Below are 25,993 nucleotides of genomic sequence, written 5' to 3'. Positions count from 1 at the left end.
GCTGCTGTCCTGAGTGCTTCCAGGAAGTGCGCGAGGGCGCGCAGAGGAGGCCAGCCGTTCTACCCGGTTCGCGGGCGCTGTGAGCTTCTCGTCGAAGAAGCAGTCCTTCGAGCGCCGCCATCCCGCTGGCCAAGAAGGCCACGACGACGGCATAGCCCATCGAAGTGGACTGTGCTCGCCGACGACTTCGGCGACGATGATGCGCAGGACGACGACATCATCGACGAGGACACACTGCTGGACGACATGGACGAGGTCCTGCAGGCAGCCAAGGCTGACTGCGGCGAGAAAAGTCGGAGGAAAGAAGCGCGCGTGCAAGAACTGCACCTGCGGGTAAGCCGCTTTACTGTTGATTTGTTGTCTGGTTAGGATAGGAGGGTGCAGAAGAACTTACATGCTGCCGATGTCTGTGAATGCAGTCTCAAGGACGAGGAGGACAAGCCCGTCATGTCCGAGAAGGACCTCAACAAGCTGGTGTCGGGTTGTGGAAACGTAAGATCCTCCTACCTTGTTTCCCTTTACATGCCTGCATGTCTGACCCTTAAACTGTTGTGCTTTGCTGTGTCTGTAGTGTTACAAGGGCGACGCCTTCCGATGCGGCAGCTGCCCCTTCCTAGGCAAGCCTGCTTTCAAGCCTGGCATGGAGAAAGTTCTGCTGAACCTCGACAACTCGGACGATATCTAAGTTCGCTCATTTGTCGAGCAATAAGCACCAAAACCTGAGCAACCCTGTAAGAGTTGCAGTCGATCCATTGAGGTCGTGCTGGCTCAGTAGCAGACGCACCAATACAGCCTGCCGAAAGGTACTGCATTCACTTGTACGTCCATTCATTTGTTTATTGCCATATTTCGGTCTTTTCTTGGCAGCGCGGACATAGGGCAACAAGGTTCACGGCAAATTCTAGCGTTAGCTCGCTGGGTTGCCTACCGCATGTCAATCAATTGAGCAGTAATCTGCTCCATCCACTTGCACTCAAATGCATTTGAGTAGATTTCGATCTGACTTGGGTGTGTGTGAAAACCCGTCAGATTGCAGTTCTGAATCAGCTGCAATCCGCTTGGTTCCGTCAACCGAAACACTCCAACACTGTAGCGCAGCAGGCATTTAGTCAGTACCAGTGATGAGCATTATGAACAACAGAAAAGCGATCTGCCTACTTCTTGTGTGGGTCGCTTGGTGCAACAACAATTGCGACAGCCTGGGAGAGAGGAAGACACACAGAGTAACCGTGGGCTCTTCGTGAAACGCATCATTGGGATGGTAGGGGTATGACATGTACCTCGGGCAAGATTGACTGAAACCCACACTGAGTGTGGACATCCACCGACGACAAGAAACAGTCTTGTTTAGGATGGGTCTGCATCAGATACAAACAGGATCAGCCAGTGAGCATAGGTGTAGTTTACCTCCCAACCACATCGCTTTCTTACGTGAATCCATCCCAGAGTAAGCAACTCATTACTAAAGCAAAAATCATACAGCTCCTCTTCGTTCGTCATAGTGCACATATCCGATGATCCCTTCAGCAATCACATACGCGCCGGTTAGCGTCCATCCACACAACCCCAAGGATCCTATTATGGATACTTCGCCACGCACTTCTTGCTTTGGGATGATTAGTGTGGTAATAACCAACTTCCGGTCATGCTGACAGGAAAACAATTGCGTTAGTGGGATGACAAGTATCGCTATTTAAATCACCAAAGCTCCGTACCAGAATCCCAGCTAATATGCCACAGGTCTCGATTCCGTATGGAGGTTGGTTGGTGTTCGGAGAAGCCAGTAATGTGAACTGCGCAATAATGCCTGCTGGTATTTCAAGCGTGCGAATCTTCCCACTGCATAGCCCTATTAGTGCCAAAGCGATGCAAATACACAAACACCTGACAATATATACCCACCTGGTCAAATTTGCAATCGCTTCTTGTGATCGCTGACGACTGAGAGGCGGCGCAGAATAATGTTTGTGAGAAGGCTTAGCAGCATCCGGGGTCATCCACGACGCTTTTCCCACCGAGGGATACGATACAGTTTGGCTTCGTTCCTAGGAAACACACATCGTTAGAAAACACAACGATACCAAAACGTAACGGAGAATCATGCCTTACCTTTTGGCGCGTCTCAAGCGGGCGACTAATTTGCGCCCTCATTGGAGCTGATTGAAGGAGTGAGCGCACTCCTTCCTTCTCTACTGCTGCTCCTGCCGCCTGTACCTTTGGCTGCTCGGCGTTTTTCTTAGCCAGTCGCATGGCCTTCAGCCGATCTTCCAACGCGCTCATATTCGCCTGCTCCGTGGCGAGTGCAGCATTGTTTTGCTGTTTCTCCTGGTTTAGCGACCGCTCGTACTCCAAATACTCGAGTTCCTCCGCCTCCATGCCATCCAGAATCGCGTCGAAGAGCTTGAATCCGTCTGCAGCTTGCTACGTGCACAGCCACAGCGCCAATCATAAGATATCCCCACTGCACACAAAAATCCAGTCTGTGCGTCGCCAATTTCAAGCGTACCGAGCGCACCCACTCGCGCTCCTTCTGATATCGAGGCAGCTCATAGTCGTGGTGCGCTGTGATCACCTTGGAGCACAGTCTGCAACGTACGACAAATTATAAATAAACAAAAAATATAGAACGCAGCCTTGGTGAGGTCTCTCTGCCAGCCTCCTCTCTCTCTCGCCAAGACTCGCAGCAAGCGGCATCTTACTTGATGAACTTGGCCAGGAACACGTAGCTGAATCACAGCACACAGCCCGAAGACGAGCACATGGTACACTGAGTTCCTCGCCTCACGTAGCAGCCAGCGCTAAAAAATAGAACGTCCGCGACCGGCGGCACGACACGTACGCGTTGTCCCAGGCGCCTTCGGCGAAGTACGTCTCGGACTGGCGATAGAGCTGGCGCGCCAACTGGTAGTAGCTCTGCAGCCGCAGGTGCTGCTTCACGGGGTCCACGCTGCAGAACGGGGCGAGGTGCGCGCGCCGCGCCACCAACCGCTCGCCGACGTCCATCACAACAGCGCTCTCTTTTTCGAATGCAAGAGAGCTGCCACGTGAAAGGCACAGCTCTTTCAAGTTCGGACTTAATCGGGTGAGCATACGGAGACCAAGTCAAACTCGCGACCGATGTTAGTTGTTGTAGTCGCAAAGATCAAGCGCTGGTAGGATGTCAGGCGAGACGAAGAGCTTGGGCGGCATGCAGCGGCGCGCGGCCGGGTAAGTCGGGCGTAGGCAAGTGGAGCGCGGTCTGGGAGCACGAGTGGCTAACGCTGGCGGCGCTGCAGGAATCGCGCGCACAACCGCATGGTGCTGCAGAAGCTGGTGTTGTTCTCGATCCTGATGGTCGTGGTGCCCATGGGCACGTTCTACGGCGTGCGCAGCTTGTTCAAACCAGGTACGCAGCGGAGAATGCAGAGGGGCTGACTGAGTGCTGAGTGTGGCTGATGTTGTGCCATGGGCAGGCATGCCGGGCAGTCAGTACGCGGATGCGTGGAGGTTCGTGCAGCAAGCAACTCGGCTTAGATGTCGCTTGGGAGTAAACTCTGACCCCTGCGCGTGGTTTGTTATGGTGTTGGGGTGATATTAGTGGGTTCACGGCCGTGCTGTCGGTGAATATCGTGATTGGACTCTACATTTTGTCAGCGTGGAAGGAGGACGACAGGAAGGAGGTGGCGCCGCCGGTGGGACGATTCGCCAAGGCGAAGGAGCAATAGTTATATCCTATAGACATGGTGGAGTGCAACAATTGATCAAAATCGACCATGGTTGAAACGGACGTCGCATGCAAGAGGCATTGGCGTGAGGTTTCACTGGCCCGAAGCCATGGTGTCAGGGCCTACTCCTGTTTTGTTGAAAGCAGTGCAGATCAAGCCTGCCGCCGCAACCGATATCATTGTCAATGGGTTCTCATTTGGTTATCATACTTCTGGCTAGTCTTAAATCCTGCGTTGAGGCTTAGTGCGCAACGCCCCAGGCGTAGGTGGCGAACGACATGTGGCCCATTCCCCACCCGCCGAACACCTTCTCCGCCTCCGGCTTGCTCTCCTCCATGCCAGCGCCAGTAGCGGTGACAAACGGGATGAAGTGATCAGGCGTTGGGTGAGCCAACCTTGCTGCGGGAGCGGCGTCCCAGTGGATGATCTGGTCGCCGCGCTGACTGTAGCTCAGCTTCGACTCGGCCGTGAGTGTGTTGTCAAGCCAGCCCTGGAACGCTGCGGCCCAGTCCACGATGGGGTTGTTGGGATCGCGACTCGCGCGCATGTTGTGCGTGGCTTGACCGGAGCAAAGGATCAACGTGTCTTCGTCGCGGAACGGCGCGATCGCCTTGCCAAGGTCGAAGTGGGTCTTGCTACCGAGACGCGAGTTAATGGACATGGTGACGATCGGGATGTCGGCTTGCGGGCGAATCAATAGCATCGGGACAAACACGCCGTGGTCGAAGCCGCGGTTCACGAGCTTGGCCTTGAGGTTATTCTTCTCGAGCCGCTCCTTGACCTTCTGGGCGAACGCGGGGTCGCCCTTGGCGGGGTACACGACGTCGTACGCCTCTTGAGGGAACCCGTAGTAGTCGTAGATCATGTCCGGGTTGGCGGCGTTGGAGATCTCGAAGCCGCTGCTTTCGGACTCCCAGTGGGCGGACACGTACAGAATGCGCTTGGGCAAGTTCTCGCCGTTCGGGTAGAGCTTCTCGAAGGTGGTAGTGAGCGTTTGCGCGGGTACGCTGCTTTTGCTCATGCCAGCGAAGCCTGAGGAGAGCAACCACAGCGGACCGGGGCCGTGCGAGACGGCGACGACGGGGTGGCGGAAGGCGGACATGGCTGGCGGTTTAGCTGGTACAAGGCTTTGCTTACTTGATGTCGAAATGAGGAATGAGCATTTGGTGGTTTCGGCTGCAGTGGCGACGTACTTGATGGGACGCTGCCCCCTTTTTTGTCTCATCGATAACGCTGTCGCTGCCCGATAGGCAGCACCTTGCGTAAGCACGAAGGAACTGGCAAATAGCGGCATTCTGCTGCGCTGGGCTTGCTTTACCTACTGGAGCCCAGAAAGCATTGTGCAAGACACTACAAGACACAACGGCGTGATCTCTCGCTGTTAAAAAGAAAGATTAAAAGGAAATCACATATCCTCGTTAAACCGTTTGACATAATGAGAGCATATTCAGAAGGTGAAAGCATCTTAACTTCGATTTTATAACTTCCTTCTGTAACGTATTCACTCTATAATTGTATGGATCCCTAATTCCTTTTGTTGGCGCATACAGCCTGATTTGGTGTTAAAGGCCGTGGTTTTTGTCGGTTTCCACAATATTTTGGTATAAAAGAGTCAAACATATACAATTTTCAAATATAAAGGGCGATATGTGATTTACAAATGTGAATGCCTCCGCTCACAAAACTTCCCGAAGGGTAGATACTGCTCTATGATTGACTAAATGAGGCTGTATGCGCCGACAGGGAGTATAATATGCACAGACAGAAGATACCATACAAATGTAGAGATTTGAACAGTTCTTTAAAATATGGGAATTGGAAATATTCTTGTCCATATTATTTTTTGCTACGTACATGGCGACCATACAAAATTCAAGTGAAAATAGTGCTTGCGTAATTTATAGGACACGTTATCACGACCTATATTCTCAAGGATCCACCAATCAGCGACCAGTACAGAGTCTCGTGGAACCTTAGTGATTAGCAAACCTATATTTCATGTTGTCCAGCTCGTGATGTCACCTTGTCCATCCTCGTCGCAGAGCTCACTTCAAGACTGCCGCCGCTGCGCCTTAAGCATGGGGCTCCGATCTGCATTCCCAGTCTTCCTCGCCGCGTTGTGGTCCTCCAGCAACATCCCTCAGACCCAAGCCGCCGCAACTTCGCACAATATGAACGCGTTCCGTCAGCCCGTGGTCGCCGTCTCGCATGGCGCGGGGCCGCTCTGGCTGCTGGACGAGGGCGCTGCCGGCCTCGACAAGCACTCGGAGTCGGCGAATAACGTGGCTGCTATCTTCAGCAAGATCTACTCGAGCGACGCACAGCTGCCAAAGCGGATTCTGTTCGTGTCCGCGCACTGGGAGGCGCACAGCACCGGGATCGAGATTTCCAAGTCTGCCGCGCCCGAGATGTTCTACGACTACAGCGGGTTTCCTCCCGAGTCCTACGAGCTCGTGTATGGCGCCAAAGGCGACCCCGCCTTCGCGGAGAGAGTGAAGGAGCAATTGTCCAAGAGCGGCATCACCTCCAAGCTCGTGGATCGCCCGTTCGACCACGGCGTGTTCGTGCCCATGTTCCTGATGCGCCCGCAAGCGGACATCCCCATTGTCACCATGTCCATCAACGACCGCATGCTTGACGCGAAGGACCACTTCGAACTGGGCAGGGCCCTAGCCCCACTCCGCGACGAGGACACATTGATCATCACGTCGGGCCAAGCCACCCACAACATGTACGCCGACTGGTTCCCGGAAGGTCATCCGATTGAACCCTGGGCGCTGGAGTTCCAGAACTGGCTGGACAAGACGCTCTCGACGGCGTCCACACACCTATAAGGAGCGCATGGACTCGGCCATTGCATGGAAGAAGGCGCCGTACGCGTCGAAGTGCCATCGAACGCCGGATCACTTTACGACGTTCGTGGTCGCAGCTGGCGCTGGGATGGAGGAGAACCAGCCCGCAGCCAAGAAGCTCAATGGCGGGTGGGGCCTCGGACACATGTCATTTGCCTCATACGCGTGGGGAGTGGACTCCAACCTCAGCGATGTAGTAAAGGACGAGCTGTAGACGGATGCAGAACAAAATCTGCTCAATCCTAATTAATGAGTAACATTTTTCCACTACAATACTACTAGCTTCTCACCCCTGAGGATCGGTAACTAAAGGTACACGTACTGAACGCTGTCCGATCCGGAGCTAAATAGCTACAGTACATCAACGTCTGGAAACTAAACCGATACGCGTGTTTCGAAGCACACGCGCTTCCTACAACCGCCTCAGTGGCGCTGTCACCATCCGAAGTGCACTTCGAGTCGTATTCGAGTAATAATCGCGTTTGCGAATCGAAAACCATATTACGGGAACAGATTTCCTCATACGAGTGTAGTAGATCACTGTGCAGGACGTCAGTGTGTTGCCAAGCTCATACCACGTTCATTTTCAACTTCCCTGCACCCCAGCACGCCCAGATCCGCTCAAACACGAGCATGACTGCCGTCCGCCACCCCGTCGTTGTTGTCTCGCACGGCCCTGGTCCGCTGTGGCTCCTAACGAAGGGCTACGAAGGCGTGAACCGGCAGACGCTGCCAGCTCGAACGCTAACCGGCTTGTTCGCAAAGCTGTACCCGAACGATAAAACCAGCCCAAGCGAATCCTGTTCGTGTCCGCGCACTTTGACTCCAGGCGCAATGGATTCGAGATCTCCAGCTCTGCGAGCCCCGACATGTTCTACGATTACTACGGCTTTCCCGATGAGTCGTACCAGGTCAAGTACCCTGCCAAGGGCGACCCCGCGTTCGCCCAAAAGGTGAAAGACAGTCTCGCAAGAAACAATATCAAGGCAAAACTTGTCGAACGGGGCTTCGACCACGGCGTTTTGTCCCCATGCTGCTGATCCGGCCCCAGGCAGATATCCCTATCGTCACCATGTCCATCAACTCCCTGTTAGACAGCAAAGCGCACTTCAACCTGGGCAAGGCAATTGCACCCTTCCGCGATGAGGATACGCTCATCTTCTGCTCCGGACAGTCGACTCACAATTTGCACGGAGTTCGCGACCTTAACCACCCCATTGTCGACTGGGCCGCTGCGTTTCAGGACTGGCTGGACGACACGTTCACGCCCAGATCTACACTCACGTACGAACAGCGCGTAGAGCAAGTCGTCAATTGGCAGGCAGCCCCAGGAGAAACGCTAGCGCACCCGACGACCGACCATTTCCTCCCATTTGTAGTCGCTGCTGGAGCCGGCATGAACGCGGAGGACACCGGAGCAGAAAGCTTCTTCGGCGGATGGGGCGCGGGCCACCTCACCTTCGCCAACTATGCGTGGGGGCTTCGACAGTAGGGTTTCGCATAACGCTAGCTTGAACGCACCAGCGTTCAGCTTGCAACCCCAATACAGCATAGCTGTCCGCAATTGCTTTGCTGTGCATATACACTCCGTTCTTGATGCTTGAACAGTTGAGCAGGTACAGCTTGGACCGCATTGCGCGATATTTGACGGTCAATAAGTCGGTAGTGTTGATCGAGTGGTGACCCAAGAACCGCGATTCGAGGCTCGAAGTGTGCACAAGTGTTTCGCGCACGAGCATAATTGGAACACAATTATGAGTGGCCGCTCGTCTTTTTCGGATTCTCTTCGAGACCACCAGCTTTCTAGCTGCAGGACGCGACGACCAAGCCTCCTAGCGTCCAACTACCGTAGTTGGCAACTAGGGGGGGGGGGGGGGGTCGAGGATATGTCGACGATGAGGCGACAGGGGATGGTGAGCGCTCGATTGCGTAGGTGCCACGGGCTATTACGTGAACAGGTTCAACACCTGTACGGACAGAGCTATTTCTTGCCGCGAGAATCCGGAGCCTGAGCCGAGGACGCGGCTCATGTTGAGCTGAGCCCAATGACATTCTGCATTTTGCGCTCAACGCACCACCACACCACTACCCGATCATAGCGATGCCCGCCTTCCGCCACCCTGCCGTCGCCGTCTCGCACGGCCCCGGTCCGCTGTGGTTGCTCTCCTCAGGCCCCGCCGATATGATGCGAGAGGCTGCCCCGCGGCGGAACTGCTAACCTCTCTCTTTGACAAGCTCTACCCGAACGGTAAGAACTTGCCCAAGCGCGTCCTCTTCGTGTCGGCGCACTTCGAGTCCGACAGCAGCGGCTTCGAGATCTCCAACGCCGCCAACCCAGACATGATCTACGACTACTACGGGTTCCCTCAAGAGGCGTACGACGTCGTGTACCCGCCAAGGGCGACCCCGCGTTCGCCCATAAGGTCAAGGAGCAGCTCGAGAAGAATAACCTCAAGGCCAAGCTCGTGAACCGCGGCTTCGACCACGGCGTGTTCGTGCCGATGAAGCTCATCCGCCCGCAAGCCGACATCCCGGTCGTCACCATGTCCATCAACTCGTACCTGAGCGACCAGGTCCACTTCGACCTTGGCAAGGCGATCGCGCCGTTCCGCGACGAGGACACGTTGATCCTGTGCTCGGGACAGTCGACGCACAACCTCCGCGGCTTCCACAGTCGTAATCCTTCTCTCGTCGAAGGAGCGCGGGCATTCCAAGCGTGGCTCAACGATACCCTGGCATCGGAGTCCAAACTCACCATGAAGGAGCGTATTAACCTCATTACCCACTGGCGCGACGCACCCGGTGCAAAATGGGCTCACCCGTCACCTGATCATTTTATGCCCTTCATCGTTGGAGCTGGAGCAGGTATGGAAGAGAAGGAACCCGGTGCTAAGCTCATTTTCGGAGGCTGGGCTGTCGGACACTTTTCCTTTGCAAACTATGCGTGGGGGGTGCAGCAGTAAACAGCATTTGATTGTGTTCTACGGTTGCCGAATGTCGCTACATATTTTTCAATGAAATAACTTGCTTAGCATGCATACTTGTGCTTCTCCATTCGGAAGGGGGTGCAAAAGTGTTCATTAACTATGGGGCAGTACAATCTGAAGGTACAATGATCTGTTCACACGAACTCCTCTGGGTTTTCGTCCGAGACGATGAAAAATTCAGGTCCGTTCTTTCGGATGCACTGCGATAGTCGTTCATTATCTTCAAATAGCGTTCTTGACTCAAGCCCAACGACCTGAAGCTCCGCGTCCGCAAAGGCGTCTGAAAATACAGTCGTCCGAAGGTGATTCTTTAGTGCAGAAATGCTTTGGCACGAGCTGAGATTTATCTTAACAACAACAAGCTGCAACACCATAAACAAGGGGGACAGTCAGTGGCTGGCTACATGGCCAAAGTAAGACGTATGCTTCACCAACGTACCTCAGGAAACGACTTGTCTGTAGCGATCTTCAACTCCACCGAACCGGTGAGCTCATTCGAATCAGTCGTAGCGCTGTCAGGGTCGGAGTTCCGGTCTTCAACGCGATACTCCTCGTTTACTTCGCCGGGTAAAGACTCCGCCTCAGCATTTTGCTTAGCCACTCTAGTCATTGCGCGGCCAGCCACGACAGCAGCTTTCCGACGGGGTCGTGGCTGTGCACTGTCCGCCGATGATTCTTCACTCGCATTAGCATTCGATGGCGCGCGCCGCTTCGCGGGGCGCTCTGGTGCGTCTCGCTCGCTGTCAGGCTCATCATTTTCAGCTGGTGGAGTCAAAGTACCTGGAGCTTTGCGCCTCCGTCGACTAGTCTGCCTAGACGTTTGCAAGTTTTTCCACTTGTCCTACATCCACATGCCAATCCGTCAGCTACCCTCACCAACAAGCACCCAGCAAAAATAAGCACCTTACCTTCAGATCCACATTGGTCCGATGTGCAGAGAACACACCTGCACCGTCGTGCAGAATCTGCTTCCACTTTCCGATCCCGCGTCTCGCCACGCCTTGACGGAGGAATTCTTCCTCGTCCTCACTCCAAAAGACCGTTGCCCGCCGTCCTCTAGCTCCATCATAACACACCAGTGAGTCAGCTTTTAAATACTGCACCTCTCACTCAGCAACCCACAACGCCCGCTTCCTCACCTCCTAGGACGGATATCAGCCGCGTCTCGCTCACTCTCGAGACTGTCGCCCTCTTCGTCCTCCCGGTCGACGATCTCCACCTGCACCGGCACCTTCATCTCTCCGCCAGCAGCTGCCTCTCCATCTCCAGCCCCTCCTCCTTTGCTCCTCCCTGTGCCAGAACATCGCCAGCCTGTGCGTCGTCCCCTCCAGCTGAGTCTGCTCATCGTCCACGTCGTCGCCGGCCTCGCTGCCGAAGTCCAGCTGCCTCGAGCGTGCAGGGACGCCCTCGCCGCTCGGCTGCGAGCGCTCCGGCGTGCGCTGGCCCAGCGAGGCAGCCACGTCCAGCAGGGACTGGTCCTTGCGTCGGCGCCCCGAAGACGTGACGGAGCTGATCGACGCGCGCCTGCTGCTCGAGGCGGAGGACGGTGTGGGCATCGCTGTGCTTCGCACGACTCGAAATGCAAATTGTACAATAAATAGTCCTATTGGACTATTTATTGTGCACTTCAACTTGCTTTTTTAGTCCACGAAGTCATCGTGCGAGTATTCATCCTCGTCGTTGCCTTCGTCTTGGTTGGCAGCGAGGACGGCAGTATTGACAATGCTCAAAGAGCTGCTGCCAGGTTCCTCCTCAAACTCGCTTCCGTATCCACTAACTTCGTGGTTGTCGTTTACTTGGGGCAGCTCTTCTGCTGTTCGGGCAGACGGAAGACCGTCCTCGTCGAAATTGTCGCCGTCGTAAGCTTCATCTTCCTCATCGGCAGACGATACCTGCTGTGTTTGCTGTTCTTCTGGAAATGGTGGTGACTTCCATTCTTCGTCTCGACCATGTGCGCCATCTACCTCGCTTTTTTCCTTCTCGTTGCCTAGGCTAGCCACGTCTTCAGCCTGTTCGGGTTCGGTCACGGCAGACATCTCATCAGAGTCATCTTCGCTTCTTGTAGCAACTACTGCGTCCTCGGGTGCGGATGCAGGTGGGCTAAAGTCGCCGTTATCAACGTGTATGCGTTCATCCTCGGTGTGAAACATATTTTTCGTGATCTCACGTTCGACATCAGATGTACCTCCAGCGACATTAATGACGCTTCCCACCGCATCGCTGGAACGATCATCTACTTCCTGTAGTTGAGCCTCGATCGCGATGGTCGAGTCCTCGTGGGCATCAGCGACAATTTCTATCGGCTGATCACACTCGGATGGATCGAGATTTGTGCCCCTCACTGCCACCGCATTCAGCGCTGTCTCCAATTCGACTCCTGGAGAAAAAGCCCCCGAAAGACTCATCATATCTCGATCGCTTTCGTATACATCCAATGACCCTGGTGGGTCGGCTTGGTTGATGACGCCTGAGCTCGAGTCAGTTCCTCGACTTCGGCCACGTGAAAATGTGAACCGCACGGAGACGATTTCATTATCCGGAATATATGCTGTCTCGTCACTTGTATCTGGGTTTATCGTGTCGGGTGTACTTAGCCCTGTAGATGAAGATTCTACCGGATGGGCCAAGCGGGGCGACGGTTTTTGCTTCCGTAACTCCAAGATGCGTCGGTGGTTCGCAGCACTCGCTTGCTGGACAATTGCTTCTGAACTTCCTCGGCTTCTCAGTTGTACTTGCCCCTTAGAGCTGCTTCGAGCACTGAGCGCTCCCACCACATCGGTTTTTGTAGGCGAGGATACATCCAAATCTTTATCAGAGCCTGCGTGGTTAGGAGTGCTCTTCAGATGATGGGTATAAAGTGATTTCAGGGGTTTGGACCGCAGAACAGCTTGCGGTGAGACCTGAGCTCTTCGTAGTTCTTGTTGTAGTGCACATCGACGTTTTTCCTGATTTTTTAGGAATTCTTGTGTCCACTTTCCGTCTTTTTCCCATTCCTTGGAGTTCAGGGTCGCTTTTGTACTCTGTAGACGCTTTATGAGAGCCTGTAGCATAATCACCGAGTAAGGTTAGTGCTGTCCGAAGTTGTTTGTTGCGAGATCAATCTCACCTGGTTCTCCTGCCAGATTTTTCGCTGTTCCTGTCTTTTGTAGTAGTCGTGAGCAAGGCGATTTCGCTGATGCGGTAGGACAAGAGGGGCATCGTACGTAGTTGCATCAACAGTCATCCCATTCCCCATGTTTTGTCTGGCTGGAGGTTTGACTGCCGGGATCCGTACTCGTCGGTCTGAGACCTCTTGATTAATTTCGACCTTATCACTAGGTGGAGCCCCATCGGTCTCTTCTCGCGCGCTGCCTCCACCAAGACTCCTGAGATCATTTTCGTGTTCACTGGGTCGCGAAATCGTTGTAAGATGTTGTCGCGTCTTCATTGGGCTGGTAGGGCATCTCTTTTGGACATACGAGTGGTGGAATTGAGGGAGGTGTGTTGATTTTGGAGATCTCGTATCCACACAACTATGAGCGTTTGAGACTCGAGACAAGTGACCGGCCAAGTTCCTGGCGATCTCGCGAGTCCAGATTGTAGCATTGCTGTACGGTTCTGCTCGCCGACCTCGGTCCATGTTTTCTTGATCTATTCGCTTTGCACGAATATCACACCGAGCAAAGCCAGCGGCAGATCTATCTCTGAAGGCTATAACGCCAAATACCTCCTTATAAGCGAAAATAGCTTGTACTTCTATTTTAGCCCAAAGCAGTTCACCGGGAATGATACGGCGGCGCGACCTTTTTCACCAGTACTTCTTCATCTCGGATCTTATCACCTTCAAACTTTCTTTCAAAAGTTTTTTATTGTTGCAAACATGAACTCGAAGCAGGAACTTGTAAACGCGGCGAATACAAGTTCGCAAGCATTGCTTTTACCATTCCCACAAGTCCACCTGTATCAATAAAGGGCTCGATGCGTCATTCGATCTTGTCAGCATTTCCATCAGCATCATAAATCTCTCTGGCGGAGGAATAGGATTCCACGCTGCAGAGTAATCTTGTGATACAGTGTTAATCAGAGCATTCTAGGTTCTGCTGGGTCGTTTGACCCCATCCCGTGCGTCTCCTACCATGTTTCACCCACTCAAGTAAAAGCCCTAGGCGTAGGAGATTGCGGTAGTACCCAGGCAAGATTTTATTTTTTTGTCTGCACCTGTATGGGCGAGTCGATTAGCTATCCTCTTCAGTCGGAGCGCCAAATCACTGGGACCTCATCCGTCCGGAATCTATTGGCGAGGACAAGTTAGCACATGAATCTTCAATAATAATATCTTTCAGCCGATATCAACAATCGTACCTTTGCGTGCACGTAGCATCGTTCAGGGACGTTGTTTCACCGTATTGGAACTGAAGGACACCAGCTTGGGCGATCATCGCGCCATTGTCGATGCAATAACGCTGGTCCATAGCGCACACGCGCCCATTGCGTTCCTTCGCCATAATACCCATCATTTCTTGAAGTCGCAGGTTGCCTGCAAAAGAACAGCAAAATTCAGTCAGTGTCATTATCGCTTCAATTCATGAACAGAAACAATGAACACAATACTGAACGTACAGCCGACGCCACCAACGATAAGCACCTCAGATTGCCCGCAGTGAGCCATCGCACGCTCCGTAATTTCCACCTGGTAAATAAATCCCGAAATAAAAATTAGCGTCCACCCCAAGCATATATGTAGTTAACACCGCAACTAGGCAGATTAGACATCATACCAGCATGGCAAATATCGTTTCCTGCAATGAGTAGCACAAATCCGCCTTGGTGCATTCTCCGGACTTGATCTTTTCGCTATATAAGTTACAAGAACAACAGGGGCAGACGTCAACATGCCGCTTAAATCAAAATCGTGATTTGTAGAACGCACTTGGCCTCCTTTTCGATGAAAGTAGATATACCCGAGAAGGACACATCCATGCCCTTCACAATGTATGGCAGTTCAATGAACTTCTTGCCTCTGCACCAGATCACGGACGCCACACCAACAGCAAGGCGTCATCAGTCAGTAATGATATAGAAAACAATCCGGCTAAAACAACGACGTACTCTCTCGCCAGCACCTCGATGTTGTATCCCGGACTCGGGTCGTTCGATAGCTCCAGCACTCGCGCAAAGCGATCGAGACAGTTTCCCACCGCGATATCGATCGTTTCGCCGAAAATGCGATAGCTACACAAAACACGAGGTTCCATCAATTAGTTGCGATCACACCCAGCTCTACCGCGCCGTACTGCCGCACCATTGCATCGAATAGGCGATCACTTGGGTGTTGCCACCGCTGACGTAAAGCACGACGGGGTTGGCGGCTTTGGTCACCGTGCGGCCCATCTCAATATCTACGTCCACCGACACAGGACAAATTAGCGTAAAGACTACATCAGCGTATCCAGAATCGCCGCTATAAACTACGGCCGAACGTACGGCCGACGCAGTGGTTGACGCCCACCAGCGGCTTGTTCCACAGCAGCGACAGCATCCGCGCGCAGACGGCGGCCGAGCGCAGCGGCCCTCCCATGCCGGGGCCCTTGGTGTAGCAGATGCAGTCCAGTTGCTGCGGAGAGACGCCGGCCTCGGCCAGCGCCGCCCGCACGATGCCCACCACGTGGTTCTGGTGATGCCAGGCCGTCTCGCGCGGCAGGAAGCCCTGGCCCGGAGGGGTGATGTACGTCTTGCGAGGGTTCGACAGGATCTCCGTCTCGCCGTCTGCGCGGTAGCGGATGATGCCTACGCCCAGCTTGTTGGCGCTGCCCTCGATGCCCATGGCGAGCACGTCGCCGTCCTTGCGCATCGGCGGCGTCATTATCAATTGCTGGTCCAAATGAAAAACCTGTCTCATGGCGTATTGAAACGTCGACAATATGCCATATGGGAGGGATGTCTAAAGCTGCGACCTTTCAAGGCCAGAAGATCTGTTGGCGGGTATGATGAGGTCGTTGGCGGTGATGTTCATGGCGTTCGCCGCGCTTTGCTGGGCCGCGGGCGTCCACGCGGACTTCAACCAGTGCCTGGGGCTGGAGATGGCGACGCTGCTCACGACGCCGTCGTGCATGGAGCTCTTCAGCACGTGCCAGCTGGGCGTGAGCAAGCTCAACCAGAAGCTGGGCGTCGCTGCGGCGGAAGCGTACAAGCCGGTGAGCATCATATCGGCCAGCGAGTCCAAGATGGTGACCGAGAACAGCACCAAAGTCGCCATGCTGGTGCAGCTAGCGCCGCTCACGGACTGCCTCGCGGATTCGCCCACGGCGAAGGAGGACAGGTGGGGTGGATAGCTGTGTGGCACTGTACATGTAGCTGGCGATAGAGAGAGGCCGTACGAACAACCAATTGACGCTGTGCTGCGTGATCGTTGAAGCTGCCAATTTGACATGACCAAGGTGGAGTTCTACAGCATCCTGCTGACGCATGAATTCGGAGCCTCGTGGAAACTGGAAGGCTACAAGCGCCACGCTCTCTCAGGCAAGCTCTCTTTACCTCACTTTCGTGCTGAATTCTGGCACTCATGCTCATATGGTTATGTTCCTCTTCTTTTTGAAGACGACGAACGAGCGCAGATTGTGGAAGAATACAACAGTGGGCAGTTCTACGGTAGCAAGCTCGCCATTGGCATTTTCGACGCACCGGGAGAACCGCTCGAGTCCGACTCCAAGGCAACCGCTCCGCGGACTCCCACCGCTGTTGTAGCTGCGTCCGTGACGGCCTTGTTTTGTCTTGGCCTGGTCCTTCACCAGCGCAGGCGCTACCAAAACGGATACGCCCCAATCTACCTCACGAAAGGAGGCCATGTTCAAGGGAAAAAGTCCCCGACGTCCAAGGGGGCACCAGAAGAAAGGTCGCTGCGCCCAGATGATGCCGCTGGGTCCAGCGCTGGAGGCCACACCTTTAAGCAGGAGGCTAACGAGCGTTTCGCGGTTTGAAGTGGTGTGGACTTCGACATTAGTCCGAATCTGGCTAGGTTCGAGCAGAGTTCAACGTTTGTAAACAAATGTCATGCAATTTACTGGCTTATTGCCGAACCCGCGAGGACCCGTTCTTACTTCTTTTTGAAGATGCCGAAATAAATCAGCAGCAGAATGGCGATGATGATGAAACCCGCTGCAATCGAAAGGGCCAAGCGTTGGCGCTTGTCTCGTGCTGACATGCGACCCACGATGTTACCTCCGCGGCGAGCCATCTCGTTCACCCCCTTCACTTTAGCGTGTGTAGCTTCGATCTTTTCGCGGTTTCGGCTAAGCTCGTCACCAATTGCAAGTGCTGTGCAAGTTGAAACAGCAGTCGAAAGTCAGTACCCCCGCCAAAACCAACATTCACAACAGCTACAACATGCACGTACCAACTTCCTCCGTGTCGGCAATCTCTTTCCGTGCAGCAGCAAGCTTGTCCGTCGTTCCCTTCATCCTGCATACCCACAACACACACGATCACACTGGTTACATCTTTGCTTGAACCTTGTCAAACACTGCAAAAATGTCGTACTTGTTTGTAGCCGCTGCCATCCGGCTGCGATGCTCCGCCGAAGCCTAGTAAAGCACAGCCGCAACACCAGCGTTAACAAAACTCTAAAATAAGTGACGTCTGAAGCTTGGTGCCACCCTTACCGCATTGCCATCGCGGTCACCAAAAAGTCCTTCTCGCTCCTCCTTTTCTCGGATTTTCTTGTGGTCCGCCGACAGCGACGCCAGACTCTTCTTGTACTGGTCCACCTTCTTCGAGAGCTCTCGACGCGTCGCGGCATCCAGACTCCTCACTTCCAGCTCCATCTGCTGGATCTAAAAGAACACGCACAAAGGCCGCCACACCGCAAGAGTCGAGCGTCAGCTTCACCAGATCTCCCCCTTCCCCCCTCAGCAGCGAGTGCGTCCTACCAGCTGCGTGGCTTGAGTCAGGAGGTCGCCCACATGCACGATGCTCGCCTTCTTCTTGTCTGCAGCAGCAACAAGTCGTCAGCAAAAATGGCCCAAGGTCGACCGAATCAGACAGACACCAGTTCGCGCGCTTCACCTTTCTGGTCCTCGTAGGACGCGATCTCACTGATCTTCTTGGAGATGTCGCTCGTCAGTGTGCGGTACTCCTCATCGTAGCCGTCGAAGATGGTGGTCATCCTGCTCGATGCACGCGAGAAAGGAGGCCGGACGTCGACTGCCTGCTGTCTTAGTGCACTTGGAAAATCAAGCAAGAAAAAATGCGGGACCCGCACTGTTTTTAGCATATAGAGGTGTGGTCCACATGATCCAATACCCTTAATAAGGCGTTGAATACAGTACCGCTAATTAGGTGAAACGAAAAGTGTATCGGCCGCGTGGCATTCGACAAGTTGCCGTGCGGAGGAAACCAGCCATTCGCGCAGGACAGCCAACTCTCAAGTGAAGTATCTCAAGATGCGTGGTGGAATCCTGACGCTGTTGCTGGTGGCGCTGGCGGTGCTGGCTGCCGTGGGAATGGCCGATAGCGAGCCGCAGGAGGTGGCGGTCGACGCGGACAGCGACCTGGTCGTCGAGGAGGAGACGCTGGAGGCGCAGCCGGAGACGGAGGCGACGCTGGACGAGGCCGACGCCGTGCCGGTGCAGGAGATCGACCCGCGCCTGACGCCCGAGGCCATCGAGAAGGTATTCTCCAAGATGTCGGCCAAGTGCCTCAAGCAGGTGCAGGAGAACCCGACAGACCCCACGAAGGTGTCCGACCGCTGCCGCGCCGAGGTGGCGCGCCGCATCCAGCGCTACCTGGAGCGCCTGGACAAGGAGGAGAAGGGCGAGACGGAGGAGAAGAAGACCGAGAAGAACGCCAAGAAGCCCAAGCGTCGCAGCCGCAAGAGCAAGAAGCAGTCACGTGCCCAGCGCGAAGCTGCTGCGGCCCAGAAGAAGGAGGAGGAGTACCAGCAGACGCTGCAGACCATCCTTGGCTTCGTCGCGACGTTCGTGGCCATCATCGCTGGCGCCATGTTCTACATTAACCGCAAGCTCAAGGCCGCTGGCATGTACTTCCCCGACCCCGACGCTAAGGCCACGTGCTGCAACTAAGATGCAATGTGTCGCTAGTCGTTAGACAGTAACGTGTCCTCCTTTTCAGTTCCGCTATTTCGGTCGGCGATCCGCCAACTTAGAGGCATTCAGCGGATTCCTCTATCCGCTATCCGCTAAACTACCCTCTCATCCTAAACAACAAACGTACCAGTAATCAGTGTCGCAGAATGAGTCGGACGGCCGTCTGGAAGGATATTTCGTAATGTAGTAGTACAACACAATTTCGACAAGACTTGTCGAAATTGTTATAAGGTATTATCAGATAATATCTATAATTCTCTTGAATTTGTTGGCGTCTGACTTCCTTTTAGTTGGGGCGAAGCCCCTCTATAATCATGGGACTCTCATTTACACTCCTATTTAGTTTTTTACGAGATGGGTGCATTAGTTTTGGAAATGGGGTAGGCTAAGGATTTAGGAATCTCTCTACTGGAGGCCAAAAATCGAAAAAAAAAACTGTGTAAAAGAACATTTTGATATAGGGTCATTATCGGAAGTGAAAGAGCGCGCCGTCCCCCTCCTCGTCCCCGTCCCGTCGCCGTGCCGTCTCTCCGATAACTCAGTTATCAGAAGTGTCCCCTCTGAATAACAGCTGCTATCATAAAATTTAGCACATTTTTAACCCCAATATTGTCATTCTCGAAAAAGACGGGAGGCGACGAAGAGCCCCGCGCGCGGCGGTGCAGGCCGGCACCAGCGGGCCAGGAGGAGAGGCTGCGGCGACGAGGAAGTGATGGCCTCGCGCGCGGCGGTGCAGGCCGGCACCAGCGGGCCAGGAGGAGAGGCTGCGGCAACGAGGAGATGATGGCCTCGCGCGCGGCGGTGCAGATGAGCATGTAAGTCTCCATTGAGCGTGAATATAGTTCGGCGACAAGTGTACTAACGCTACAGTGTATGTGTGGCCTAGGTCTCTCTACCTTTTAGACTCTCGCTCAATGCGTTCAACGTTAGGTGCGATTGTGCTCTGTGATTCTCCAGCATCCATACTGCTTGCTCATAAGTGACGTGTTGCTGTTGTGCATCAGGATAACTCGGTCAACTATACGTTTTCTGCGGAAGAAGAATCGCTTTTCGGCTGCGTTGCTGCGCCAGCTCGATCCAAGTTGCTCTTCAAGTTTACGCACGGCAGAGCCCCCCATTTATTCCGACCTCCCATTCCTGCCACACTTGGTGCACAGTCTTGATGGATCTGAGGAGCTTGTGCGAAGCTGGAAGTGGTGTGCGACGCGGATGCGTTTCTGTCGAATCCGCTGTACAGCCAGAACGATCTTGTGCACTGCTAGAAGCTCCCCAGTCGACGCTCAGACGGACAGACGCAGAGCCGGAGGTAATTTGGATGAACATTTCTTTAACATGCTCCACTGACGTTTGAAGTTCACTGACCTTGTTATTGATGTGTGATATCACTTGCTGCTGCTGTTGTTTCAGATGATCCATCAAGTCCGGTACCACTTCGTGTAATTACTTCACTTGCGGCGACTGATCGTTTAGCATTTTGGTTTTCAATTCCTTAGCGAATTCTTTAAAGCCGCCGGAGCTGAACAGAGAGTGCGACCAGACTTTGTGAGCGGGATGAAGCTCGCGCAGTAGCACAGAGTCATGCAAGAGGACAACCCGAAGGTACAGTAACAAGTTAAGAAACCCCCCTGTGGCAACGTGCGGTACTGATAGTTGGTTGTAGGCTGTCATGTAATATTCCACAAAAGGAAATACTTCGCGCTGAAGGCTATCGGGCGGAGTGAGTGCTGCCCGCTCCAAGAAAAATGCGCGGCGATCAGGCGAAAACCCAGCCAACGAACGCATTGCTTCTCGAGGCAGTGCAGTCAGGTAACATCCCTTGTAACGGGATTACACGTACAAGTGGCTGCAAGCCACTTGTGAATTTAACAGATAAGGTTATCTGTTAAAAGTTTTGGATACTTCCTCACCTTGGTGTAAGACACACCAATGGATACATTGAAGTGGGCCACCACAATTAGTGGTCCACACATACACATAGATCCTATTGGTAGAAAGCAGCATCTTTCTACCAATCAGAGACATGCATATTAGCGGAGCTCTGACAGCCAGCCGCTGCCAACCCCTTTCATAGATGATAAACAGTTTTAGCAGATTTTAGAGGAAGACCAATTTACAAACAATACAGTTCTCATTTTACCTAACCTAAGTCACTTGGAATCCTGTCTTATTTTAACTTATATTTGTGTATTCAAATATAATTAACATAAGTAATTACTAAGTACTTACGCTTCCTCATACACGTTGCGCGACGTGTAAGCTAAAGTAGTGAGTCTAGTTAGACCCACTACACCTGGTAGCACTTTGTAGTCCGTCCAACGACCGACTGCTTGACGTTCGTACGAGGTGTACGAATGCGGAGCCGAGAACCACATGAGCACGGAGGTGCCCATGGAGATCTCCAACACGCCTGCAACGCATGTTGCACGCGCTGACTGCCCCACCTGTCTGACCCAGAGTGGGAAGCCCTCCAACGACTGTCAACAGTCATTGGAGAAGCGGCGATAGCTACGATTCTGCGTACGCTATCGCCGACGGAGCAACATGGTGTTGCTCTGGGGTTCATCATGAAGGAGCAGCGTGATGCTGCTTCCTCAGTGACGGCGTCGTCAGGGACGACACCGCGTGCTCAATCATTGAAATTGAGCGTAAGCAGTTACGTGGGAAGAGAGGGTGAGCCTCTCCTCCGATGGCTTGTCGAGCTCGACACAGCCATAGCGGCTCGACGCATCGTCGACCCACTGTCGAAGGTCGCGTTCGCCATGTCCTGCCTTGGCGGACGCGCAAGGAGTTGGGCGTATGGACGTCGACTCTCTGATCATACGTGCTTCAGCACGTACGAAGTGTTCAAAGAGGAGCTCAGACAAGCGTTTGAGCCCCCGCATAACGACTTCCGGTCGAGGGCGGAGTTCCTCGACCTTCAGCAGGGTAAGCATGACGTTCATGCTTACGCGCAGCGCGCACGATACTTGGTATCAAATATCGTGACCAATCCAAATGACGAGGCGACTAAGGTCGTCACGTTCATGAAGGGACTTAGAGATGGGCCCGTGAAGACCTATCTCTTCCGAGAGTACCCGAGTACTCTCGAAGCTGCAATCACCCTTGCCATGCAAGAAGAGTTTAGCCTGCGGCAGGCTAAACTCCATGCAAATGTGCCGAGGTCGCATCCGCGCCCGGTAGCGAGGACGGGAAGTCCAGAACCAATGGACCTCTCGAACGCAACAACTGCTGGTTACCAACAGCAGGGAGGCAACGTGCGATGCTTCCGTTGCGGAAGGATCGGTCACTTTGCACGGGAGTGCACAGCTCCCATGCCCCCTAGAGGTGGCCGTCGTGGCGATGCTAGGCATCGCCGCGGACCAACAAAAAACGCGAACATCCAGTAGGCGCGGGGCGCTCTACTGGTAATGCAGTCACGCGTGCCGACATCGGGCACGCGACACTGAGGACTGCAGCCCCCAGTGAGACCAGCTCTCACTGTAAGAAACAAGATGACAGGCCAAACCTGGTCATCTTGAAGGTTTACTCGAAGAGAGCGAGTGACTCTCTTCGAGCTTTGGTGGATTCAGGCGCGTCGAACAACTTTGTTCGACTACGAAGCCTGCCGAGACTTGACTTCGAGGAGGTAGATACACCTCGAAGTCTTCTGGAAGTGCGACTGGCAACAGGTGTCATCGTGAAGACCGAGAAGTGCGTCGTGAACGTGCGCTTCTCGTACAAACAATGGATGTTTGTCGAACACTTTATCGTCCTGGACCTGGACGATAAGTTCGACGTAGTAATGGGCATGCCGTGGCTTACACGGCATGATCCGGTGATAGACTGGAAGAAGCGCACGCTCGTGCGCTTCGGCCGCGACAGCGGAACAGAGAGCGATGGCCCTGTTACCGCAGCGCACGCACCAACAGGTGCGCGCGGCTCACCAGTCGAGACAGCGCTTAACGCTGCTGTCCCGGAGTGCACAAGGAGTGCGCGAGGGCGCGCACAAGTGAGACCAACGTCGGCAATGCTGCCGACGTCGGAAGGAAAAAGATGTGTTGGTTCCGGGAACCAACACCCACGTTCAAGCGTGTAAGGGACAGTCCCTGACCCGAAGAGGTCGGGTCGACAACGACGCGTCGGCTCCGGGAGCCGACGCACCCTCGGTCATGAGGGGCTCCGCCAATGAATGGCGTCGAGGTGACGAAGGCGTGTCAACTCCGGGAGTTGACGCTGCAAACAGTGCGGACGGTTGCAAACGTACGGCACTGACGCAATTTGCATGCTGTCGTGCAGCCGGGCTGCACGACGAAGCGCCATGCGATCAAGCCGGGCTTGATATCGCGCGCCCGCAGACAGGGTCTGCCGGCGAACAACTGTCCACGGCCGGGCCTGGACCAGAAGAACAACTGTGCGGAGCCCGGCTCCGCACAACAAGAAGACGGCGCATGCGGAGAACGCTGCGCAAGTCTCGGTCCGGGACCGAGACGCAACAAGAACAGTCTGCTGGGCAGACTGGGGCGGTGACGCCGGACGTTGAGACGCTAAGCGTCTTGACGCGCACCGATACTGGATTCCAGTATCGCGAAATGAGACTCGCTAATCCTCCGACGACGGCGTCGGAGTCGACTTCGCTTCCAGCCATGAGTTGGAAGCGCTTCACACGCGACTTGCACGATGGACGCATCGAGCAGGTCTGTGTTCTTTCGAACAGCGAAAGAACGGAGAGCGAGAGCGAAGAGCTGAGGCAGCTCTTCATGGGAAGTACCACTGAGAGTGAAGACACTCTCAGTGCGAAGACGAAGCGAGAGCGCTTTGAGGAACAAGGTTGGGACTCGCTGAAGTCGAGTCCCTATTACGAATTGTTGAGGGAGTACAAAGACGTACTCCCGGAAGAGATTCCTGCGGAGCTTCCGCAGGATAAGGGCATTCAGCACGAGATTGATCTCGTGCCGGGCACAAAGTACTGTGTCACGCGGCAGTGGCCACTGCCGCGAGAGCAAGTAAAGCAATCGACGACTTCTTTGAAAGTCGTCGCGAAGTAGGACAAGTGCGGGAATCAAAGTCCCCGCACAGTGCTCCGACGTTCTGTGTCAAAACGCCACAGGGCGGATGGCGCATCGTTCATGCGTATAACAAGCTGAACGATGCGACGGTACCGGCGCAGACGCCGATACCGCGAAAAGATGTCATCATCGATTCGATGGCCGGGAGCACCGTTTACAGTGCTCTCGACTTGCGAGATGGATTTTATCAAATCCTAATGCGTGAGAGCGATATCCCTCTCACGGCAGTGAGCACGCCAAGCGGCATGCTCTGGGAATGGCTAGTAATGCCACAGGGGCTTAAGAACGCCCCTGCGACTTTCAACAGGTGCGTAACGCACTTGTTGCGCTCGGTGCGCGACTTTGCGCCGAGCTATTTCGACGATGTGTTCATCCACAGCCGGGCTATGGACGGGAAGACCGACGTAGAGATGCACCAGGTGCATCTCCGAAAACTACTTGAGCTTATGCGAACGCATAAGCTCTACGCGAACCTGAAGAAGTGTATCTTCGGGGCAAGTGATATACCCGTCCTCGGGTGTCTCGTAGGGAAAAATGGCGTTTGCCCTGACCGGAAAAGGTCAGAGTGATTAACGAATGGCCAACGCCTTCAAGTGTCAAGGAACTGAGGCAGTTCCTTGGCTTGGCCACGTACTTGTGCAAGTACGTGGAGGATTACGCGGGCAAGATCCGCCCGCTGTCACAACTTCTTAAGAAAGAAGCTGTGTGGAAGTGGACAGCCGATTGCCAAAAGGCATTCGATGCAGTCAAGCGGGGCTTGACTGAGGCGCCGATCTTGGCAGTGGCTGACCAAGATCGCCCATTTCACGTAGTGTGTGACGCATCCGATTTCGCGATCGAATGCGCGTTGATGCAGCACGATCACGAGGGCCGTGATCGTGTCGTCTACTCAGCTGAAGCCAGCTGAGCGCAACTATCCGGTGCATGACAAGGAACTCCTTGCCATGAAGTATGCACTCGCAAAGTTCCGAGTGTATTTGCTTGGGAGTAGACCATTTGTGGTCTACACCGACCATGCTTCACTGCGCACCGCAGTGAAGTCGCCACACATATCACAACGAATGGCGAGATGGCTCTCATTCTTTGCGGAGTATAACTTCCGGGTCGAATACAAACCCGGAAGATTGAATGTAGTGGCCGACGCGTTATCACGTCGGCCGGACTACGCGGAAGCTGCTGACGTCAATGCCATTGACGTCAAGCGATCAAGCAAACCCACATCGTCCCTGTTGGATGATGTGAAGGCCGCGTACGCGCACGACGCGGACGCGAAACTCTTGTTGGCATATGGCACAACACCTTCTGACAAGGCTCGTCAGAAGCTGCCCAAGCACCTTCGAGCGCGTGCACACCGCTTTCGTGTGCACGACGGCCTACTGCTTTATAATGCAGTCGACGACAACGCGATCCGCGTTGTCGTGCCGAATGACCATGACCTGCGACTCAGGATCATGTACGAGTATTATGATGCCCCGACCGCGGGACATCTCGGACGTGAGAAGACATACGTCCTTCTCACGCGCGACTTCTACTGGCACCACCAGTATAGAGTGGGTGCGCAAGTACATCCGTGCTTGCGAGGTATGCTAACGCGTAAAGCCTGCGCCATTCGCGCAGGCTCTGTTAATCACTACCGACTCCGTCGGAGTGCTGGAAGTCCATGTCTTTGGACTTCGTCTTTGGTCTTCCCCGGATAGCGGAGGAACACCGGCGTTGTGGTCTTCGTAGACCGCTTCAGCAAGATGGTACATCTTGCTGCGGTGCCAACAGAAGTGACTGCGAAGCAGACGGCCCGTCTGTTCGTTGACACGGTGTTCAAACACATGGCATGCCGACCGACATTGTGTCGGACTGAGACCAGCGCTTCACAGCGCACATGTGGCAAGAAGTATTTACACTTCTTGGGAGCCAGCTTCAATGTCGACTGCGGATCACCCGCAGACGGACGGTCAAACCGAGCGCGTGAATCGCGTGCTCGTCGACATTTTGAAGAGCTACGCTCACTCGTTCCAATACTGGAGCTAGTGCTTCTCGATGGCAGAGTTTGCCATCAATAACTCAGTGCATGCCTCGACCGGGCATACACCGTTTTACGTGAATGCCATTCAGCGTCCACGTCTACCGCGTTTACTCGGAGTGATGGCTCCCACTTTAAGTGGGGGAGGATCTACGACTGCAATACAGCAGCCGCAGAAAACCGCTGACACTTGCACAGTGTCAGCTGCAACAATGGACAAACCACATGAGTCTGTGCAGGGCGCAGACTCCTCCACCGACAAGGACAAGGATCACGGGTCTGCGCAGGGCGCAGACACCGCAAAGAAC

The 25,993-nt window shown here is 54.2% G+C and overlaps 13 protein-coding genes across 13 annotated transcripts; 7 read left to right on the top strand and 6 right to left on the bottom strand.

The window, feature by feature from the left end:
- Nucleotides 1–274: 274 nt before the first annotated feature.
- On the top strand, nucleotides 275–685 carry IUM83_04509 (anamorsin; the record flags this gene model as incomplete). The annotated part of the gene is made up of 3 exons (XM_067928593.1): nucleotides 275–333; nucleotides 420–492; nucleotides 572–685. The coding sequence occupies 3 exons, from the start codon at nucleotides 275–277 to the stop codon at nucleotides 683–685; spliced, it is 246 nt and encodes an 81-aa protein (XP_067792718.1).
- Nucleotides 686–924: 239 nt separating this feature from the next.
- On the bottom strand, nucleotides 925–3,003 carry IUM83_04508 (putative metalloprotease family M67C; the record flags this gene model as incomplete). The annotated part of the gene is made up of 10 exons (XM_067928592.1): nucleotides 925–1,087; nucleotides 1,159–1,199; nucleotides 1,281–1,358; nucleotides 1,432–1,521; nucleotides 1,601–1,648; nucleotides 1,716–1,839; nucleotides 1,903–1,976; nucleotides 2,179–2,325; nucleotides 2,507–2,585; nucleotides 2,840–3,003. The coding sequence occupies 10 exons, from the start codon at nucleotides 3,001–3,003 to the stop codon at nucleotides 925–927; spliced, it is 1,008 nt and encodes a 335-aa protein (XP_067792719.1).
- Nucleotides 3,004–3,157: 154 nt separating this feature from the next.
- IUM83_04507 (Vacuolar ATPase assembly integral membrane protein VMA21) lies at nucleotides 3,158–3,704 on the top strand (the record flags this gene model as incomplete). Its single annotated transcript, XM_067928591.1, has 4 exons — nucleotides 3,158–3,207; nucleotides 3,276–3,385; nucleotides 3,453–3,486; nucleotides 3,578–3,704. The coding sequence occupies 4 exons, from the start codon at nucleotides 3,158–3,160 to the stop codon at nucleotides 3,702–3,704; spliced, it is 321 nt and encodes a 106-aa protein (XP_067792798.1).
- Nucleotides 3,705–3,945: 241 nt separating this feature from the next.
- On the bottom strand, nucleotides 3,946–4,806 carry IUM83_04506 (UDP-N-acetylglucosamine--peptide N-acetylglucosaminyltransferase SEC; the record flags this gene model as incomplete). The annotated part of the gene is made up of 1 exon (XM_067928590.1): nucleotides 3,946–4,806. The coding sequence occupies one exon, from the start codon at nucleotides 4,804–4,806 to the stop codon at nucleotides 3,946–3,948; it is 861 nt and encodes a 286-aa protein (XP_067792706.1).
- A 1,069-nt stretch (nucleotides 4,807–5,875) lies between these two features.
- IUM83_04505 (Extradiol ring-cleavage dioxygenase) lies at nucleotides 5,876–6,538 on the top strand (the record flags this gene model as incomplete). Its single annotated transcript, XM_067928589.1, has 1 exon — nucleotides 5,876–6,538. One exon carries the CDS (start codon nucleotides 5,876–5,878, stop codon nucleotides 6,536–6,538), a length of 663 nt encoding a protein of 220 aa, XP_067792750.1.
- Nucleotides 6,539–7,356: 818 nt separating this feature from the next.
- Nucleotides 7,357–8,048, top strand: IUM83_04504 (UDP-N-acetylglucosamine--peptide N-acetylglucosaminyltransferase SEC; the record flags this gene model as incomplete). Its single annotated transcript, XM_067928588.1, has 2 exons — nucleotides 7,357–7,509; nucleotides 7,608–8,048. The coding sequence occupies 2 exons, from the start codon at nucleotides 7,357–7,359 to the stop codon at nucleotides 8,046–8,048; spliced, it is 594 nt and encodes a 197-aa protein (XP_067792820.1).
- A 609-nt stretch (nucleotides 8,049–8,657) lies between these two features.
- IUM83_04503 (Extradiol ring-cleavage dioxygenase) lies at nucleotides 8,658–9,519 on the top strand (the record flags this gene model as incomplete). Its single annotated transcript, XM_067928587.1, has 2 exons — nucleotides 8,658–8,703; nucleotides 8,930–9,519. 2 exons carry the CDS (start codon nucleotides 8,658–8,660, stop codon nucleotides 9,517–9,519), a joined length of 636 nt encoding a protein of 211 aa, XP_067792733.1.
- A 158-nt stretch (nucleotides 9,520–9,677) lies between these two features.
- IUM83_04502 (Telomeric repeat binding protein) lies at nucleotides 9,678–11,099 on the bottom strand (the record flags this gene model as incomplete). Its single annotated transcript, XM_067928586.1, has 5 exons — nucleotides 9,678–9,905; nucleotides 9,983–10,384; nucleotides 10,452–10,599; nucleotides 10,683–10,762; nucleotides 10,896–11,099. 5 exons carry the CDS (start codon nucleotides 11,097–11,099, stop codon nucleotides 9,678–9,680), a joined length of 1,062 nt encoding a protein of 353 aa, XP_067792734.1.
- Nucleotides 11,100–11,183: 84 nt separating this feature from the next.
- On the bottom strand, nucleotides 11,184–11,579 carry IUM83_04501 (uncharacterized protein; the record flags this gene model as incomplete). Its single annotated transcript, XM_067928585.1, has 1 exon — nucleotides 11,184–11,579. One exon carries the CDS (start codon nucleotides 11,577–11,579, stop codon nucleotides 11,184–11,186), a length of 396 nt encoding a protein of 131 aa, XP_067792749.1.
- Nucleotides 11,580–13,770: 2,191 nt separating this feature from the next.
- Nucleotides 13,771–15,385, bottom strand: IUM83_04500 (O-sialoglycoprotein endopeptidase; the record flags this gene model as incomplete). The annotated part of the gene is made up of 8 exons (XM_067928584.1): nucleotides 13,771–13,813; nucleotides 13,885–14,059; nucleotides 14,143–14,212; nucleotides 14,301–14,376; nucleotides 14,453–14,542; nucleotides 14,632–14,754; nucleotides 14,825–14,921; nucleotides 15,007–15,385. The coding sequence occupies 8 exons, from the start codon at nucleotides 15,383–15,385 to the stop codon at nucleotides 13,771–13,773; spliced, it is 1,053 nt and encodes a 350-aa protein (XP_067792705.1).
- A 142-nt stretch (nucleotides 15,386–15,527) lies between these two features.
- IUM83_04499 (uncharacterized protein) lies at nucleotides 15,528–16,499 on the top strand (the record flags this gene model as incomplete). The annotated part of the gene is made up of 2 exons (XM_067928583.1): nucleotides 15,528–15,841; nucleotides 15,938–16,499. The coding sequence occupies 2 exons, from the start codon at nucleotides 15,528–15,530 to the stop codon at nucleotides 16,497–16,499; spliced, it is 876 nt and encodes a 291-aa protein (XP_067792606.1).
- Nucleotides 16,500–16,615: 116 nt separating this feature from the next.
- IUM83_04498 (vesicle transport through interaction with t-snares 1a) lies at nucleotides 16,616–17,683 on the bottom strand (the record flags this gene model as incomplete). The annotated part of the gene is made up of 6 exons (XM_067928582.1): nucleotides 16,616–16,836; nucleotides 16,916–16,980; nucleotides 17,059–17,102; nucleotides 17,181–17,351; nucleotides 17,448–17,506; nucleotides 17,584–17,683. 6 exons carry the CDS (start codon nucleotides 17,681–17,683, stop codon nucleotides 16,616–16,618), a joined length of 660 nt encoding a protein of 219 aa, XP_067792613.1.
- A 277-nt stretch (nucleotides 17,684–17,960) lies between these two features.
- On the top strand, nucleotides 17,961–18,599 carry IUM83_04497 (Mitochondrial substrate carrier family protein B; the record flags this gene model as incomplete). The annotated part of the gene is made up of 1 exon (XM_067928581.1): nucleotides 17,961–18,599. The coding sequence occupies one exon, from the start codon at nucleotides 17,961–17,963 to the stop codon at nucleotides 18,597–18,599; it is 639 nt and encodes a 212-aa protein (XP_067792609.1).
- Nucleotides 18,600–25,993: the final 7,394 nt, after the last annotated feature.

This window comes from Phytophthora cinnamomi (assembly GCF_018691715.1).
Source record: "Phytophthora cinnamomi strain GKB4 chromosome Unknown Contig33, whole genome shotgun sequence".
Taxonomy (NCBI): Eukaryota; Oomycota; class Peronosporomycetes; order Peronosporales; family Peronosporaceae; genus Phytophthora; species Phytophthora cinnamomi.
This window is presented reverse-complemented; position numbering and strand designations above follow the sequence as displayed.